At 54.5% G+C, this 14,324-nt stretch overlaps 1 protein-coding gene across 5 annotated transcripts in view; it reads left to right on the forward strand.

The window, feature by feature from the left end:
- The window catches only part of NF2 (neurofibromin 2), an 84,534-nt gene that overhangs the window by 52,214 nt on the left and 17,996 nt on the right, over positions 1–14,324 (forward strand). For all 5 annotated transcript variants that reach the window (XM_038763922.1, XM_038763924.1, XM_038763927.1 and 2 more), the window contains exons 5-10: positions 2,352–2,420; positions 4,460–4,542; positions 5,018–5,093; positions 7,221–7,355; positions 9,782–9,856; positions 10,628–10,741. In XM_038763922.1, coding sequence (XP_038619850.1) covers positions 2,352–2,420; positions 4,460–4,542; positions 5,018–5,093; positions 7,221–7,355; positions 9,782–9,856; positions 10,628–10,741 — 552 coding nt within the window. The remainder of the gene's footprint in view (positions 1–2,351; positions 2,421–4,459; positions 4,543–5,017; positions 5,094–7,220; positions 7,356–9,781; positions 9,857–10,627; positions 10,742–14,324) is intronic.

A 14,324-nucleotide genomic window follows, 5' to 3' on the forward strand; every position in this document is an offset into this window, starting at 1 on the left:
TGCACGCAGAGTAAGCGCTCAATAAATATGATTGACTGACTGAATTCGGTCTCGGTTGATCAGCTGGCTTCATGCATTTATTCAGTCGTATTTATTGCGTGCTTACTGTGTGCAGAGCGCTGTGCCCAGTGCTTATTAACGCGGCCGTTCCCGGAGCCGTTATCTCGGTTCCACGTTCCCGGGCCGAGGGCTTACGGTCTGGAGGAGTCTCCTTAGGGAAGCAGAGGCCTTTTCCATCTTCACGGAGCCCCCGTTATCGAGAGACCGTCACAGTCTTAGGGCTGTGCCGCGTGTTTGCCCATTTGCCTCATTCGTCAATACCGCCCGCCCTGGTTTCCTTTCCGATCAAAGTGTAATTCCCTGGGCGAAAAGCCGGATGTTTTGACTGCGAAGTAAATTTCCATGAGGGAATGAACAGAAGATGTTGCCCACCCCCGCCCGGGCCGGCGAAAACGCCCGGAAAATCAGCCCGCCCCTCCTGGGTTATTTGGTCGCAGAAAGGAGATTCTGATCACGTCAGCACTTGTGTTGGGGCTTTCCAGATGCTCGCGAGAAAGCCGCTAGCCACATGGCTACTAAAACCAGTTCTCCCAGAACACGGGCAGGCTGATGATAATCCCAAACGGTATTAAAGCCCAAAGGCGGGGGGCTTCTACACACACCCCCATCCCCGCCACCACCACGCAACGGCACGTCAAACTACCCTCTTAATTCCAGTGTCGGCCTCCCGGGGATCGAGGTCAAAATCGTTCTCCGCATTGCTGCCGACTGTTTTCGTCACTTTCTTTTGATTCCGAAGCTAGTGTTTTGGCAGCTGCTGTCTGCCTTCCTCGATCATCTGCTCAGCGTTTCTGTGGGAAATTCGGTCATTCTTATTAGCCCGTCAGTTCGGAGACGCGACGATCGGCCTCGTGTTCCCAGGCACGGACGGCGGACTGGTCGTAGTCACGCCTTGCCTGGCAATCCGTCAGATCGCGGACTTGGGAGTCAGAGGACGTGGGTTCTAATCCCGGCTCTGCCACTTATCAATCAATCAATCAATCAATCGTATTTATTGAGCGCTTACTGTGTGCAGAGCACTGTACTGAGCGCTTGGGAAGTACAAGTTGGCAACATATAGAGACGGTCCCTACCCAACAGTGGCTCGCAGTCTAAAAGGGGGAGGCAGAGAACAAAACCAAACATACTAACAAAATAAAATAAATAGAATAGATATGTACAAGCAAAATAAATAAATAAATAAATAATGTGAGACTTTGGGCAAGTCGTTTAACTTCTCTGTGCCTCAGGTAGCTCATCCGTAAAATGGGGATTAAGACTGTGAGCCCCACGTGGGACAATCTGATTACCTTGTATCCTCCCCAGTGCTTAGAACAGTGCTTGGCACATAGTAAGTGCTTAACAAATATCATTATGATGATTATTACAGTGCTCTGCACACAGTATTGGGAAGTACAAGTTGACAACATATAGGGACAGTCCCTACCCAACAGTGGGCTCACAGTCTAAAAGATAAATAAATAAATACGATCGATTGACTGACTGTGGGCAGAGGATGCGTCTACCAACTCAGCTACGTTGTACTCTCCCGAGCGTCTAGTACAGTACTTGGCGCACAGTACACGCCGGAACAGGGCGAGGCAGAGCAGCAGCATCTTCATTCAATACATTCATTCAGTCGTATTTCTTGAGTGCTCTCTGTGTGTAAAGGACTATACTAAGCGCCTGGGAGAGTACCGTGTAACAACAAACAGACACATTCCTCACAGCGAGCTCACAGTCTTGAGGAGGCAGAAATGAATATAAATAATAATAATAATAATATCATCATAATCATCATCAATCATATTTATTGAGTGCTTACTATGTGCAGAGCACTGGACTAAGCACTTGGGAAGTACAAATTGGCAACATATAGAGACAGTCCCTACCCAACAGTGGGCTCACAGTCTAAAAATAATAATAATAATGATAATGGCATTTATTAAGCTCTTACTATGTGCAAAGAACTGTTCTAAGCGCTGGGGAGGTTACAAGGTGATCAGGTTGTCCCACGGGGGGCTCACAGTCTTCGTCCCCATTTGACAGATGAGGTCACTGAGGCCCAGAGAAGTGAAGTGACTTGCCCAAAGTCACCCAGCCGACAAGTGGCGGAGCCCGGATTCGAACCCATGACCTCTGACTCCAAAGCCCGGGCTCTTTCCACTGAGCCACACTGCTTCTCTAAATAGATGAGGAAATAAAGAAATAAATTGCAGGTCTATACATATGTGCTAGAAGGGGCGAGGCTGGTGTCAGCCGAAGCTCACGGTGTTTGTTCTCCCCCTCCCGCCCCTTCCTCTCTTCCCCAGTACGGCGATTACGATCCCTCCGTCCACAAGCGAGGGTTCTTGGCCCAAGAGGAGCTGCTCCCGAAAAGGGTAAGGGGCTGCCGGGTGGAGACAAGGATCTCCTCTGGGGGCCGGGATGGGGGCAAAGGGAGATTGGGACGGGGCTCCCCTCGCCCCCCGGAGACCCGCTCTTCGGAAGGGGGAGGCGAGCCACGCAAGTCGGAGTGGAGACCCGCTCTTTGGGATCAGGGGATGAGTTGCGAAACTTGAGGGGGACCCTGGAGATTCCGCGGGACGGGGGGATTTAACGAGCCCAACCCCCTCCCCAAACACAGTGCTTAATGTTGCCCTCTGGTAAAAAGTTGACTACCTTAAGAGGGACTCTTTGTGGCCACCTTCATAGACGTGCCCTCCCTGAGGGGGTGTAACCCATCAATCCATAGTATTTATTGAGCACTTACTGGGGGCAGAGCACGGTACTAAGCACTTTGTACTTCCCAAGTGCTTAGTACAGTGCTCTGCACACAGTAAGCGCTCAATAACTACGATTGAATGAATGAATGAATGAAGAGGACAGTCAGTAGACACGTTCCCCGCCCAAAAGGGCGTCCATTACTGGGTGCCCGCTGCGTGCAGAGGACTGCTTTGAGTGCCCGGAAGGAGACATTAAGAGTTGGTAGGCATGAGCCCTGCCCTCATAGCGCTTACCGTGGTTGGCGGGAAAGGTTCCCCAGTGATCCGGAGAACTCCCGCTCTGTGCCGAGCACTGTCTGGGGCGCATGGGGGCATTTCGTAGAGGCCAGAGACACGGTCGCCAAAGACACAGTTAGGGGACAAATGCCCCTCCTGGAGCATCTAACGCCCAGGGAAACACTTGGAAATACTGTGTGTTCTGTTTTTAGCTGTTTTTAGTTTTTAGGATGATAGCTCTCATCCTTTCCCATCTGGACTACTGTATCAGCCTTCTCTGTGATCTCCCATCCTCGTGTCTCTCCCCACTTCAATCCAGACTTCATGCTGCTGCCCGGATTGTCTTTGTCCAGAAACGCTCTGGGCATGTTACTCCCCTCCTCAAAAATCTCCAGTGGCTACCAGTCAATCTGCACATCAGGCAGAAACTCCTCACCCTGGGCTTCAAGGCTGTCCATCCATCCCCTCGCCCCCTCCTACCTCACCTCCCTTCTCTCCTTCTCCAGCCCAGCCCGCACCCTCCACTCCTCTGCCACCGCTAATCTCCTCACCGTTAGGCCTCGTTCTCGCCCGTCCCGCCATCGACCCCCGGCCCACGTCCTCCCCCAGGCCTGGAATGCCCCCAATCCCTCTGCCCATCTGCCAAGCTCGCTCTCTTCCTCCCTTCAAGGCCCTACTGAGAGCTCACCTCCTCCAGGAGGCCTTTCCACACTGAGCCCCTTCCTTCCTCTCCCCCTCGTCCCCCTCTCCATCCCCCTCACCTTACCTCCTTCCCTTCCCCACAGCACCTGTATATATGTATATATGTCTGTACATATTTATTACTCTATTTGTTTATTTTACTTGTACATATCTATTCTATTCATTTTATTTTGTTAGTATGTTTGGTTTTGTTCTCTGTCTCCCCCTTTTAGACTGTGAGCCACTGTTGGGTAGGGACCGTCTCTATATGTTGCCAACTTGTACTTCCCAAGCGCTTAGTACAGTGCTCTGCACACAGTAAGCGCTCAATAAATACGATTGATTGATTGTTTTTCCGTCTCCCTAAGCGAGACTCCGGAGTGGGCCGCGCAGATAGTTCACCCTCGCTTGACAGGAGAGCAGCTGTTTCCCTCCGCCGGTTCCCGACGTCAGTTTAGGGACGGCGAGACGGCTCTAGGCCTCCGGTGATGAAGCAAGCGGTGGTTAATTAGCGGCTCCGCGGTCTCACATCATTCATTTCTTGGCAGAGGGCATAAATCCGTCCGTATTTGAGAGCAGCCAGGCGGGTTGGGGATTTCAAGCACGTGCAGTAAGACCGGGCGGGTAGGGACCAGGGAACTGTGGGTCTGAGAGCAAGAATCTACCTTCTCGCCGATCGACTTGTTGATGGAGGGTGCTTTGGAAGGGTGAGTAGCCGATCTGCAGAAGCCAATGGTTGTAGGTTGGGTGTTTTGCAGGTAATCAACCTGTACCAGATGACCCCAGAGATGTGGGAGGAGAGAATAACTGCCTGGTACGCAGAACATCGAGGCAGAGCAAGGTGAGTCCCCCTTAGTGGAAAGAGCGTACTGGCCTACTCGGCTCCGCTCGCCCATTGCCCGACGTGGGGCCGGGGGTGAATTTGGGAAGTGGGCGGCCGAGGGGGTCCGAAGCGCCTTGGTAGAAAACGGAGGCGAAGCGCCGCTTCCCGGGACTTGGTGGCTCAGTGGAGGGCCGCCTGGCTCCCGGGCCTCCTGCAGCCCCCCAAGTTGGGGTTGGGGGCGGCCCACGGGGTGAAGAAGAGGGATTTTGAAGTTGGGGGAACCCCTTCACTTGGGAGGGTGCGGTGGGAGGCGCCGGAGCCGTTTCGGAGTGGCAGCGAGCGACCGAGGGTCCTGAGGCCTGCCCCCATCTAGTGAAGAGACCCCCTGGGTATCCGCGGGCACTGCCAGCTGGAGGGCCTCCCTCCCCCATCCAGTGGGCCCTTTATCTCTCCCCACAAGCGGCCGTGCAATCCGCCTCCTTTCCCCTGACAGAGACGAAGCCGAGATGGAGTATCTGAAGATAGCCCAGGACCTGGAGATGTACGGCGTGAATTACTTCGCGATCCGGGTGAGCGCGCTCCCCCCAGGGCCGCCCGGCCCCTACCCGTCCGGTTGGGTCAGGGGGCGGATGAGCCGGGCGCAGGCGGGCGGGCGGGGGAACCGGCGGCGGGCCGATGAATAAAAGCGGGAGGTGACGAGGGGGCCGTCCTCCCAGCCTGAGTCTCTATTTCTGGACTCCAATTAGACGGGAGGTAATTAAGTGTCGGGCTGCGACTTGGCGGACCGGCGCCCGGCTAGAGTGTTTGGAGTGGAACGAGTGATTATTTCTTGATCTCTGAGATCTCGGTCCACAGGGGAACACCCCCCCTCTCCTCTCCCCCCCATCCCCGAGATGCGTTTGCCCCAGAGGCCGGGAAGCCTGCTCTTTTATAAATTCTCGGTTTGTTTGGGGCGGAGGATTAGTCCGTTATCGGGGAGCCGATTGCTCTTCCGCCCAGATAAACCATCCTCTGGGACTCCGCCGGGTTGAGCCGACCTCAGCGGGCCGCTCGCAACCTTCCAGGAGAGAAGCGGAGGGGCGGCCCAGGGGGAAGAGCCTGGGGAAGCAGTGTGGCTTAGCAGTTAGAGCACAGTCCTGGGAGTCATAAGGACCTGGGTTCTAATCCCGGCTCCGCCCCCTAATAATAATAGTAATGTTGGTATTTGTTAAGCGCTTACTATGTGCAAAGCACTGTTCTAAGCGCTGGGGTAGATACAAGGTGGTCCCACGAGGGGCTCACACTCTTCATCCCCATTTTCCAGATGAGGGAACTGAGGCCCAGTGAAGTGACTCGCCCAAAGTCACACAGCTGACAAGTGGCAGGGGCGGGATTTGAACCCACGGCCTCTGACTCCAAAGCCCATGCTCTTTCCACTGAGCCACGCTGCTTCCCTAAGCACCTGGGTGCTGTGTGACCCTGGGCAAGTCACTTCACTTCTCTGGGCCTCCGTGACCTCATCTGTAAAATGGGGATGAAGGGTGTAAGACCCATGGGGGACAGGGACTGTGCCCAGCTTGATACTTGTATCTACCCCAGCGCTTAGAATCATGGTTGTTCATATATTAAGTGTTTAACAAATACTATTATTATACTGTTATGCTAATTATAATATTATAATTAGTATAACAATATATTAATTATTATATGTTATATTATATGTGATATAATAATATATTATAACATGATATATTATAATATTATATAATAATATTATAATTATTAGAGAAGCAGCGTGGCTCAGTGGAAAGAGCCCAGGCTTTGGAGTCAGAGGTCATGGGTTCGAATCCCAGCTCCACCACATGTCTGCTGTGTGACCTTGGGCAAGTCACTTAACTTCTCTGAGCTTCAGTTATCTCATCTGTAAAATGGGATTAAGACTGTGAGCCCCACGTGGGATAGCCTGATCATTTTGTGTCCCCCCAGCGCTTAGAACAGTGCTTTGCACATAGTAAGTGCTTAACAAATGCCAACATTATTATTATTATTATACCTATTATAATACTATTATACTACTGTTATTAATTATGGTACTATTATTATTAAGTACTCGTAATCGGTAGTATTTATTGAACACTTACTATGTGTAAAGCACTATACTAAACGCGTGGGAAAGAACAAATCCAACCGAGTTGGGAGATACCGTCCCTGCCCAGAAAGAGCGCAGCATGACTCTGTGGAAAGAGCCCGGGCTTTGGAGCCAGAGGTCATGGGTTCAAATCCCGGCTCCGCCAACTGTCAGCTGTGTGACTTTGGGCAGGTCACTTCACTTCTCTGGGCCTCAGTTCCTTCCTCTGTGAAATGGGGATTAAAACTGTGAGCCCCCCCATGGGACAACCTGATCACCTTGTAACCTCCCCAGTGCTTAGAACAGTGCTTTGTACGTAGTAAGCGCTTAACAGATACCATCATCATCATTATTATTATTACCATCAAGATAATAGTAACAAATAAGGTTTTGTCGCCACCGCTCTGGTCCTAAGCAAGCCCCCAGCCCAGGCCCCCCAGGCCCCGCGGCCCAGAATCCTCTCCGAAACGGCTCCGCCGGGCATCTTCTGTCGGGCCCGATCCCATCTCGTCACCCCGGGCATCTGGGGTCGGCCCCTCTCCCAATCAGGCAGAGATGACGGGCCCGTCTTCCCCGTCGGACTTTTCAGAATAAGAAGGGCACGGAGCTGCTCCTTGGGGTGGATGCTCTGGGACTCCACATCTACGACCCCGAGAACCGACTGACCCCCAAAATCTCCTTCCCTTGGAATGAGATCCGGAACATCTCTTACAGCGACAAGGAGGTGAGGGACCGTCCAGTTTGGCGACTGGGGGGGCGGATGGGTCCCGCGTGTGGCATCCCCGGGGCCGGTCAGCGGGTGCGGCTCCGTCGTGTTCTGACAGAAACATCCTTGAGCTCGTGGGACCCTTCCGTCGGCATGCACGGGGGCGTTCCCCGGCGGGGAGCCGTCGGTGCTATCGATTCTTTTCCGGAAGAGCGGATCGGCCGTCTCTCACCGAGCCCCGGAGAGGCCGGCTTCAGAGCCGCCTCGGGGCCAGACTCTGACAGGCAGTACAAAGGAAAGCTTCTCTTGGCGTGACAGCAGCCTGCTTCTGGGGAGAAGCCCTGACTGCATTTCAAGCGCGGGCCTACTCAAAATGCAACCCCTGTGGCAGCCGAGGCCCGAGCCACCCTAAGCGGGCTCTGACGCCCGGGATGTCAGGCTTTATACAGGCAGAACCATTCCCACCGTCCCAGGAGGGTAACTCCTTCCCGTCCTCTCCTCCCGTGGGAAAGTATAGACAGGGGACCCCTCCCCGCACCCTCGGTTGGATTTCCCGTCTCTTCTCTTAAACCCCTGTGAGGAGCTGAGCGCGAACCCCCCCCAACCTCCAGTCAGCCCCCGCGCTTCCTTCAGACCGACTGAACGTCTTCATCGAAAAAGCTTTGTTTTGGAGAACGTGGGAGCGCCGGGGCCGCGATCTGGACTCAGATATTCCATTTAGAAAGTCCTTCGGGGAGAAGGTCGACGGGAAGGAAGCTGGCAGCAGGCCACCGCCTGACCACCAGCCTTTGTTCGGCAATGTCAGGCCCCTCCGCAGGTCCTTGTGCTCAAGGCTCCCTAACCGCTCCATCGCCCAAAGAACCCAAGGGAGGAGGAAGTCTTCCTCGGGGAGACCCGACCCACTAAAGCTCTGATGGCCCACCCCCTGGGAGAAAGAAGAAGCCCTCTGACTCCATCCTAGCAGTAATCCGGGTAATAATTCTTTTAGACTGTGAGCCCACTGTTGGGTAGGGACTGTCTCTATGTGTTGCCAATTTGTACTTCCCAAGGGCGTAGTACAGTGCTCTGCACATAGTAAGCGCTCAATAAATACGATTGATTGATTGATTGATTAATAAGACAGGCAGGAAGTAGCAGTAAGCAGTCGTAGCGGTTCTGCACCAGAACTGGGCCGTGGGAACGGATCTATCTGTGGTAAGGACTCCACTGGTTGCCTTAGGGCTCCTTGGCAAGGCAGCTGGAGTTTTCCCCCACCTCCGCTGCTTCTAGTCAATTCCCGGCCAGCTTTAGAGAGGGAGAAAAGCAAAAAGCAGTCCCAACTTCCCAGGTCTTCTATCAGGACTGTAAATAAACCTGACAAAGGCAGGGGCTGGTGCACGTCGAATCTGAGTTCTTCTGATCTCTGGCCAAGCAAAGGAAGTATCCTTGTAACTCCCGAGAATGGGGCCTCTGGGGCAGATTTATCATCAAGGGGCGGGTGTGTGTATGGGTGTGTGTGTGTGTGTGTGTGTTCGTTAGATCTTGATGTGAGTGTGATATTGATTCTCCCGCAATACCCTCTTCTCTCTGGTGCTTCTAGGCCTGACCTTTTTCTGAGGGGGGGAGGGAGGGAGAGAGAGAGAGAAAGAGTGTGTGTATTGTGTAAGAGAGAGAGAGATAGTGATAGATCTTGATGTTTCTCTGAGTGTGGGATCCTGATTCTCCCACTTACTCTCTTCTCTCTGGTGTTTCTAGGCCTGAATTTTTCAACCAAGGGGCAGGCGAGGGAGAGAGAGAGAGCGTGTGTGTGTGTGTGCGTGCATGTGTGCTCGCAATGGATAGATCATAGATCTCGATGTTCCTGTAGTATGCCATCTTGATTCTCCCACTTACTCTCTTCTCCCTGGTGTTTCTAGGCCTGAACTTTAACACCAAGGCAGGTGGGGGGGTGAGCTAGCCCATAGATCTTGATATCCCTGGGACTGTATGACCTGATGCTCCCATTTACTTTTCAGCCCATCCGGTGACCTGGTGACCTATCCAGATGGGGTCTTCTAGTGCCTTCCCCCCTTTTTTTTTGAACCTCAAGGACCCTATCACCACCATTACCGCACTCCTCCATCCTCCCCCACTCTTCCCTTCTGTTAGCATCCCCTCCCACCCCAGCCCAGCCGCCGGCCAAGCCGACCAGGGCAACATATGCTAGTAGACCATGGGCCCCCAGGGCATTTTGGGCACAGGCAGCCTCGCGCCCCCTCTCCCACCCCCAAGTTCATCCCTCCTTCCAGGCCCGTGGGGGTGTCCGAGCCGGGCGCCCGGCATCTCTCCCTCGCTACCGATGAGGGCCGGCTAGGGTACGGTGGCGAAGCTGAGCCGCGAAGATGGCACGCGGGCTCACCTGCTTCCTCCCGGGTTGCCACACTTACGGTTCTCACTTCTCTCCACCGCTCCCCGACCCTCCTCAGTTCACCATCAAGCCGCTGGACAAAAAGATCGACGTCTTCAAATTTAACTCCTCCAAACTCCGGGTGAATAAGCTGGTGAGTTAAGAGCCGGCGGCTCTCGTGGTCCGAAACGGCAGCATTCGAAGGGCTGAAGCAGCGTCCCTAGTTGAGATCCAGGGTGCCCCAGTGGGCTCCGTTAGTCTTCCCTGAACCCCCAAATTTAGGGATTCCAGAGGAGCCAGAGATTTATAACTTCTGGGGAAGGCATTGGGCAAAACAAGAAGGGCGGGGGGGTGTGGGGAATATTTGGGCTGTCGTTCTTTCCCATAACGCAACGGCAGTCCCTGCACTGCCAGTGCATTCCCTGGGACTGGGAAAACTGAGGCCTCTGGGACGGTTTTCCAGTTCCCCGCAGTATGAAGCCCATGGAAGTCATTTCCCGTGTCACCATTCCCCAAGTCCCTCTTTGCCTGTCAGTCTCCGTCATCAGCGTGTCTCAGTGGAAAGAGCCCGGGCTTTGGAGTCCGAGGTCACGGGTTCAAATCCCGGCTCCGCCAATTGCCAGCTGTGTGACTTCGGGCGAGTCACTTAACTTCTCTGGGCCTCAGTGACCTCATCTGGAAAATGGGGATTAAGACTGAGCCCCGCGTGGGTCAACCTGATCACCTTGTAACTTCCCCAGCGCTTAGAACAGTGCTCGGCACATAGTAAGCGCTTAACAAATGCCATCATTATTATTATTACCTGTAAATCGGCTGCCTCTCCTCCCGGCGGAAGACTGTCGTCGGCGAGCCGTTGAGGTGTGATCCGCAGATGGAGCTGGGGGGACGGTGGGGTGACTGTTCTCCCTCTCCCTTCACCTTGTAGATTCTGCAGCTGTGCATCGGGAACCACGACCTCTTCATGAGGCGGAGGAAGGCGGACTCGCTGGAAGTCCAGCAGATGAAAGCCCAGGCCAGGGAGGAGAAGGCCAGGAAGCAGGTATCCCAGGCAGGCCGCGCGACAGTGGCCGGATCACTGAGCCTCGGGGCGCGGCGTTTGGGGGGGATGCGTCGGCCGCCAGAACCAACGCGAGGGGGTCATCTCCTAGCGGGCAGTTGCTCGCCCTTTTTTCCCCTGACGCCGAGGGCTGTGGGCTGGTACCCGGAGGTGGCATCTGGCAAAAAACACCAAGTAGTGTATCAAAAACCTGTCAGACCAGTGTGTCTGCACCCCTCTCCCCTGACTTCAGGAGTAGCTGCCACCATAAGAAAGGGGGTGGGTGGGTGTGTCCTTTGTCATAGGGCTAGGAAGAAAGAACTGAGCTCTTTCCTTGTACCCCATATCTTTCCTTTTCAATCAGTGGCATTTTTGGAGCACTAAGAGCACTGTACTGAGCCCTTGGAAGAGTACAGTATAACAGACGCATTCCCCGCCCACAGGAAGCTTGCGGTCTAGAGGGGGAGGCGGGCAATAAAATAAGTTGCCGAAAGGGGAAATGGCAGAATGTGGGGCTGAGGGTGGGATGAATATCAAGCGCTTGCAGGGTATTCAGATCCATATGTATAGGGGACCCAGAAGGGAGGGTGTTTGGGGAAGGGAAGACGTCTGGGAGGAGATGTGATTTGAGAAGGGCTCTGAAGCCGGGGAGGGCGGTGGGCTGTTGGATTTGAAAGGGGGAGGTGAGTTCCAGACCAGAAGGGGGACTTGGGCAAGGAGTCAGCGGCGAGATAAATGAGGTGGGGGTCCGTTGTTCCGATTAGCGAGTGACGGAATGCCCGTCAGCGCCTCCGGGCCTGCTTCCAGACCGGCAGTCTGACTCCCGGGCTTTCATCATCCCGCGCAGGTCAGCCTGGGCGGGCAACGTTCCTGCCCCTGGCAAGCAACGAGGTGGAGCCGGTGGGCTCGGAGTGGGCAGATTCGGTGCTTTAAATCATGGCTTTCTGCTCAAGGACCTTCGCTACTCGTGAAACCCACGCGGCTTAACACAGCCACTCTGCTCGGAATAGCAGTGGCATCTGGGGGGCAAGCTCTAGGGAGGTAGCAGTAGCCACCCCAAGGCTTAGGCAGATTGAGCCGGGGGTGAGCCTGGCACGGTGGGCACATTGAGGCAGGTCGTGCCTGGGGTCATCTCTTGCATATCGATTTTTATGGCTACCCACCCTCAGCACTGGTGTCCGTATGGACACTCAGCTGTCTGAGTCCATTATTTGTAAATGTTTTTGTGTCCGTTTCCCCTCTCCCACTAGGGCATAAGCTCCCTGAGGGCAGGGAGCAGGTCTTGAGGTCCTTTTGGACTCTCCCAAGAGGCAGCTATGGGAAAGGACAGAGAAAGAAAGGAGACCCGGCTTCTCGTCCCTGCCTGCCGGGCGTTGATGGACGAGTCATTTGGCTTGACTAGGCTTCAGTTTCCTCATCTGTAAAATGGGAATAAGCTCGCCAGGCGTCCTCCCTCTTAGACGGAGAGCCCAGGAGGACTGGGCTGTGTCCATAGCGATCGTCTTGTATCGACCCCCAAGCCCGGTACAGTGCTTGGCGGGTAGTAAGCACCTACGAAGTACCGTCATTCTTATTATTCCAGCACATTGGACTCGACAGGGGCTCAAAAATTACCATTTCTGATCTTACTTTTCTATTCCTAAGGGCTTACCCAGGGTGACGGCCGATGTGGAGCATTGCCAGTCAGGAGGGATAGGATCTTTTCCCTTTCTTTCCGTTGCCTGAATTGGCACAGAACCACGGCATGTCTCACACACTAGTAATAATGGTATTTGATGAGCGCTCACTATGTACCGAGCACTTGTTCTAAGCGCTGGGGTAGATACAGGTAGGTTGGGCACTGTCCCTGTCCCACATGAGGCTCACAATCTAAGTAGGAGGGAGGAAGATTGAATCCCCGTTTTACAATAAGGTAACAGGCACAGAGAAGTGAAGCAATTTGCCCAGGGGCACACAGCAGATAAGTGGCAGAGCCGGGATTAGGAGCCAGGTCCTCCGACACCCAGGCCCAGGCTCTTTCATTCATTCATTCAGTCGTATTTATTGAGCGCTTACTGTGTGCAGAGCACACTAGCCCGCGCTGCTTCTCTACAGAGAGAGACACAAACAGAAACACTCTGACTGACCGGCATCGCATGTAGCTTGGGAATCTCCCTGGCCTACCTGAAGAAAGGTTTCTTTTCAGTCCATTATATAATAATTGATAACAATAATAATAATGGTATTTGTTAAGCACTTGCTATGTACCGAGCACTGTACTAAGTGATGGGGTGGAAACAAGCTACTCGGGTTCCACATGGGGCTCGCATTCTAACTAGGCAGGAGAACAGGTATTGCATCCCCATTTTACAGAGGAGGGGACTGAGGCATAGGGAAGTGAAGCAACTTGCCCAATACAGTAGATAACTGGAAGAGCTGGGATTAGAACCCAGATCCTCTGGATCCCAGGCCCAGGCTCTTCCGACTAGGCCCTCCTGCTTCCCTGTCAAGAGCTGTGGGTCTGGAAGTGGTTGGGATCTTCTAGATGTCTTTGGTTTATTCCCATGATCCCAGAGGGCTTCCCTCAGGCCCAAGGGCCGAGTTGGGAAACCAGGGATATTTCAGAGATGGCTCCGCATGTCGGGGAGGGCAGTCACCGCGGGGTCAGTAGGATGGGACGGGTAGAATAAAGGTTTTGGATTCTGATCCTTACCGTCGAAAATCCTGGAAGTCCCTCTCCCCCATTCCGGCAACGTGAAGGCAGCAGGAAACTGAGTCAGATGGGACGACCTTGCCTTCGTTTCCGCGGGGGCGCTTGGAAGGGCATTCCGGGATCTCGGTCTCCTTCCTCTCCTCTCCTTTGGGTTGGGATCCTTCTGCGGGCCGTGAGCTGGGAGGAGCCCGGAGCCCTCGGGAATCCTGAGTTTGCAGCCGGGGAGTCGGTTCAAACAAGAGACCGTTAATTGAGGAGAGACGCGGCCAACCTTCCACCGTCGGGCCTCTCCCCATAATTCCCTCCCCCCTCCTTATTAAGCCCAGCAGGCGGTCTAATCAGCGCGGCCGACGGGAAGTCGGCTCGGAGAGGCGGGGGGTTTGGCGCCGAGTGGCCTCGAGTGCTGATGGCCGGCCCGTCTTCCCTGCCCGACCCCCGGCTCTCGCTGGGCTGGCGTACGGGAGACCTGCGTGGGAGCCAGAGTGGATGTGGCGGGGCGGCTGCAGGCCTGGAGCTTCGCTCAGCCGGGGCCCCCACCTGACACGTCCTCCTGCAGAGGGATGGATAGGAGGGGGATTCTTGCTGATGACAATGATGGGGGAGCATTGGCGTTCCCTCAATACCGAAGCCGGTCACGCTGACCCTCCCCCGCTGCTCCTGGCGAGCGGAGCGGGCTTCTCATCGTGGGGGCGTTACGGGTCGAGACCCCCCCCTTCCCCATCTGGTCTCCCAAGAGGCAGTGAGAGCAGGGTGGAGTCCGGCACCTGAGGCCGGTACCACGATCAGACCCCCGCCTTGGGAGTCTGGAAAATGAAGTCCCAGCATCGACCGATCGATAGCATCGGTTGGTCACCCCCAGAGTGCAGGGGACCGTACGGAATGCTCCGGAGAGAG

This window comes from Tachyglossus aculeatus, chromosome 21, assembly GCF_015852505.1.
Source record: "Tachyglossus aculeatus isolate mTacAcu1 chromosome 21, mTacAcu1.pri, whole genome shotgun sequence".
NCBI classification, from domain to species: Eukaryota; Metazoa; Chordata; class Mammalia; order Monotremata; family Tachyglossidae; genus Tachyglossus; species Tachyglossus aculeatus.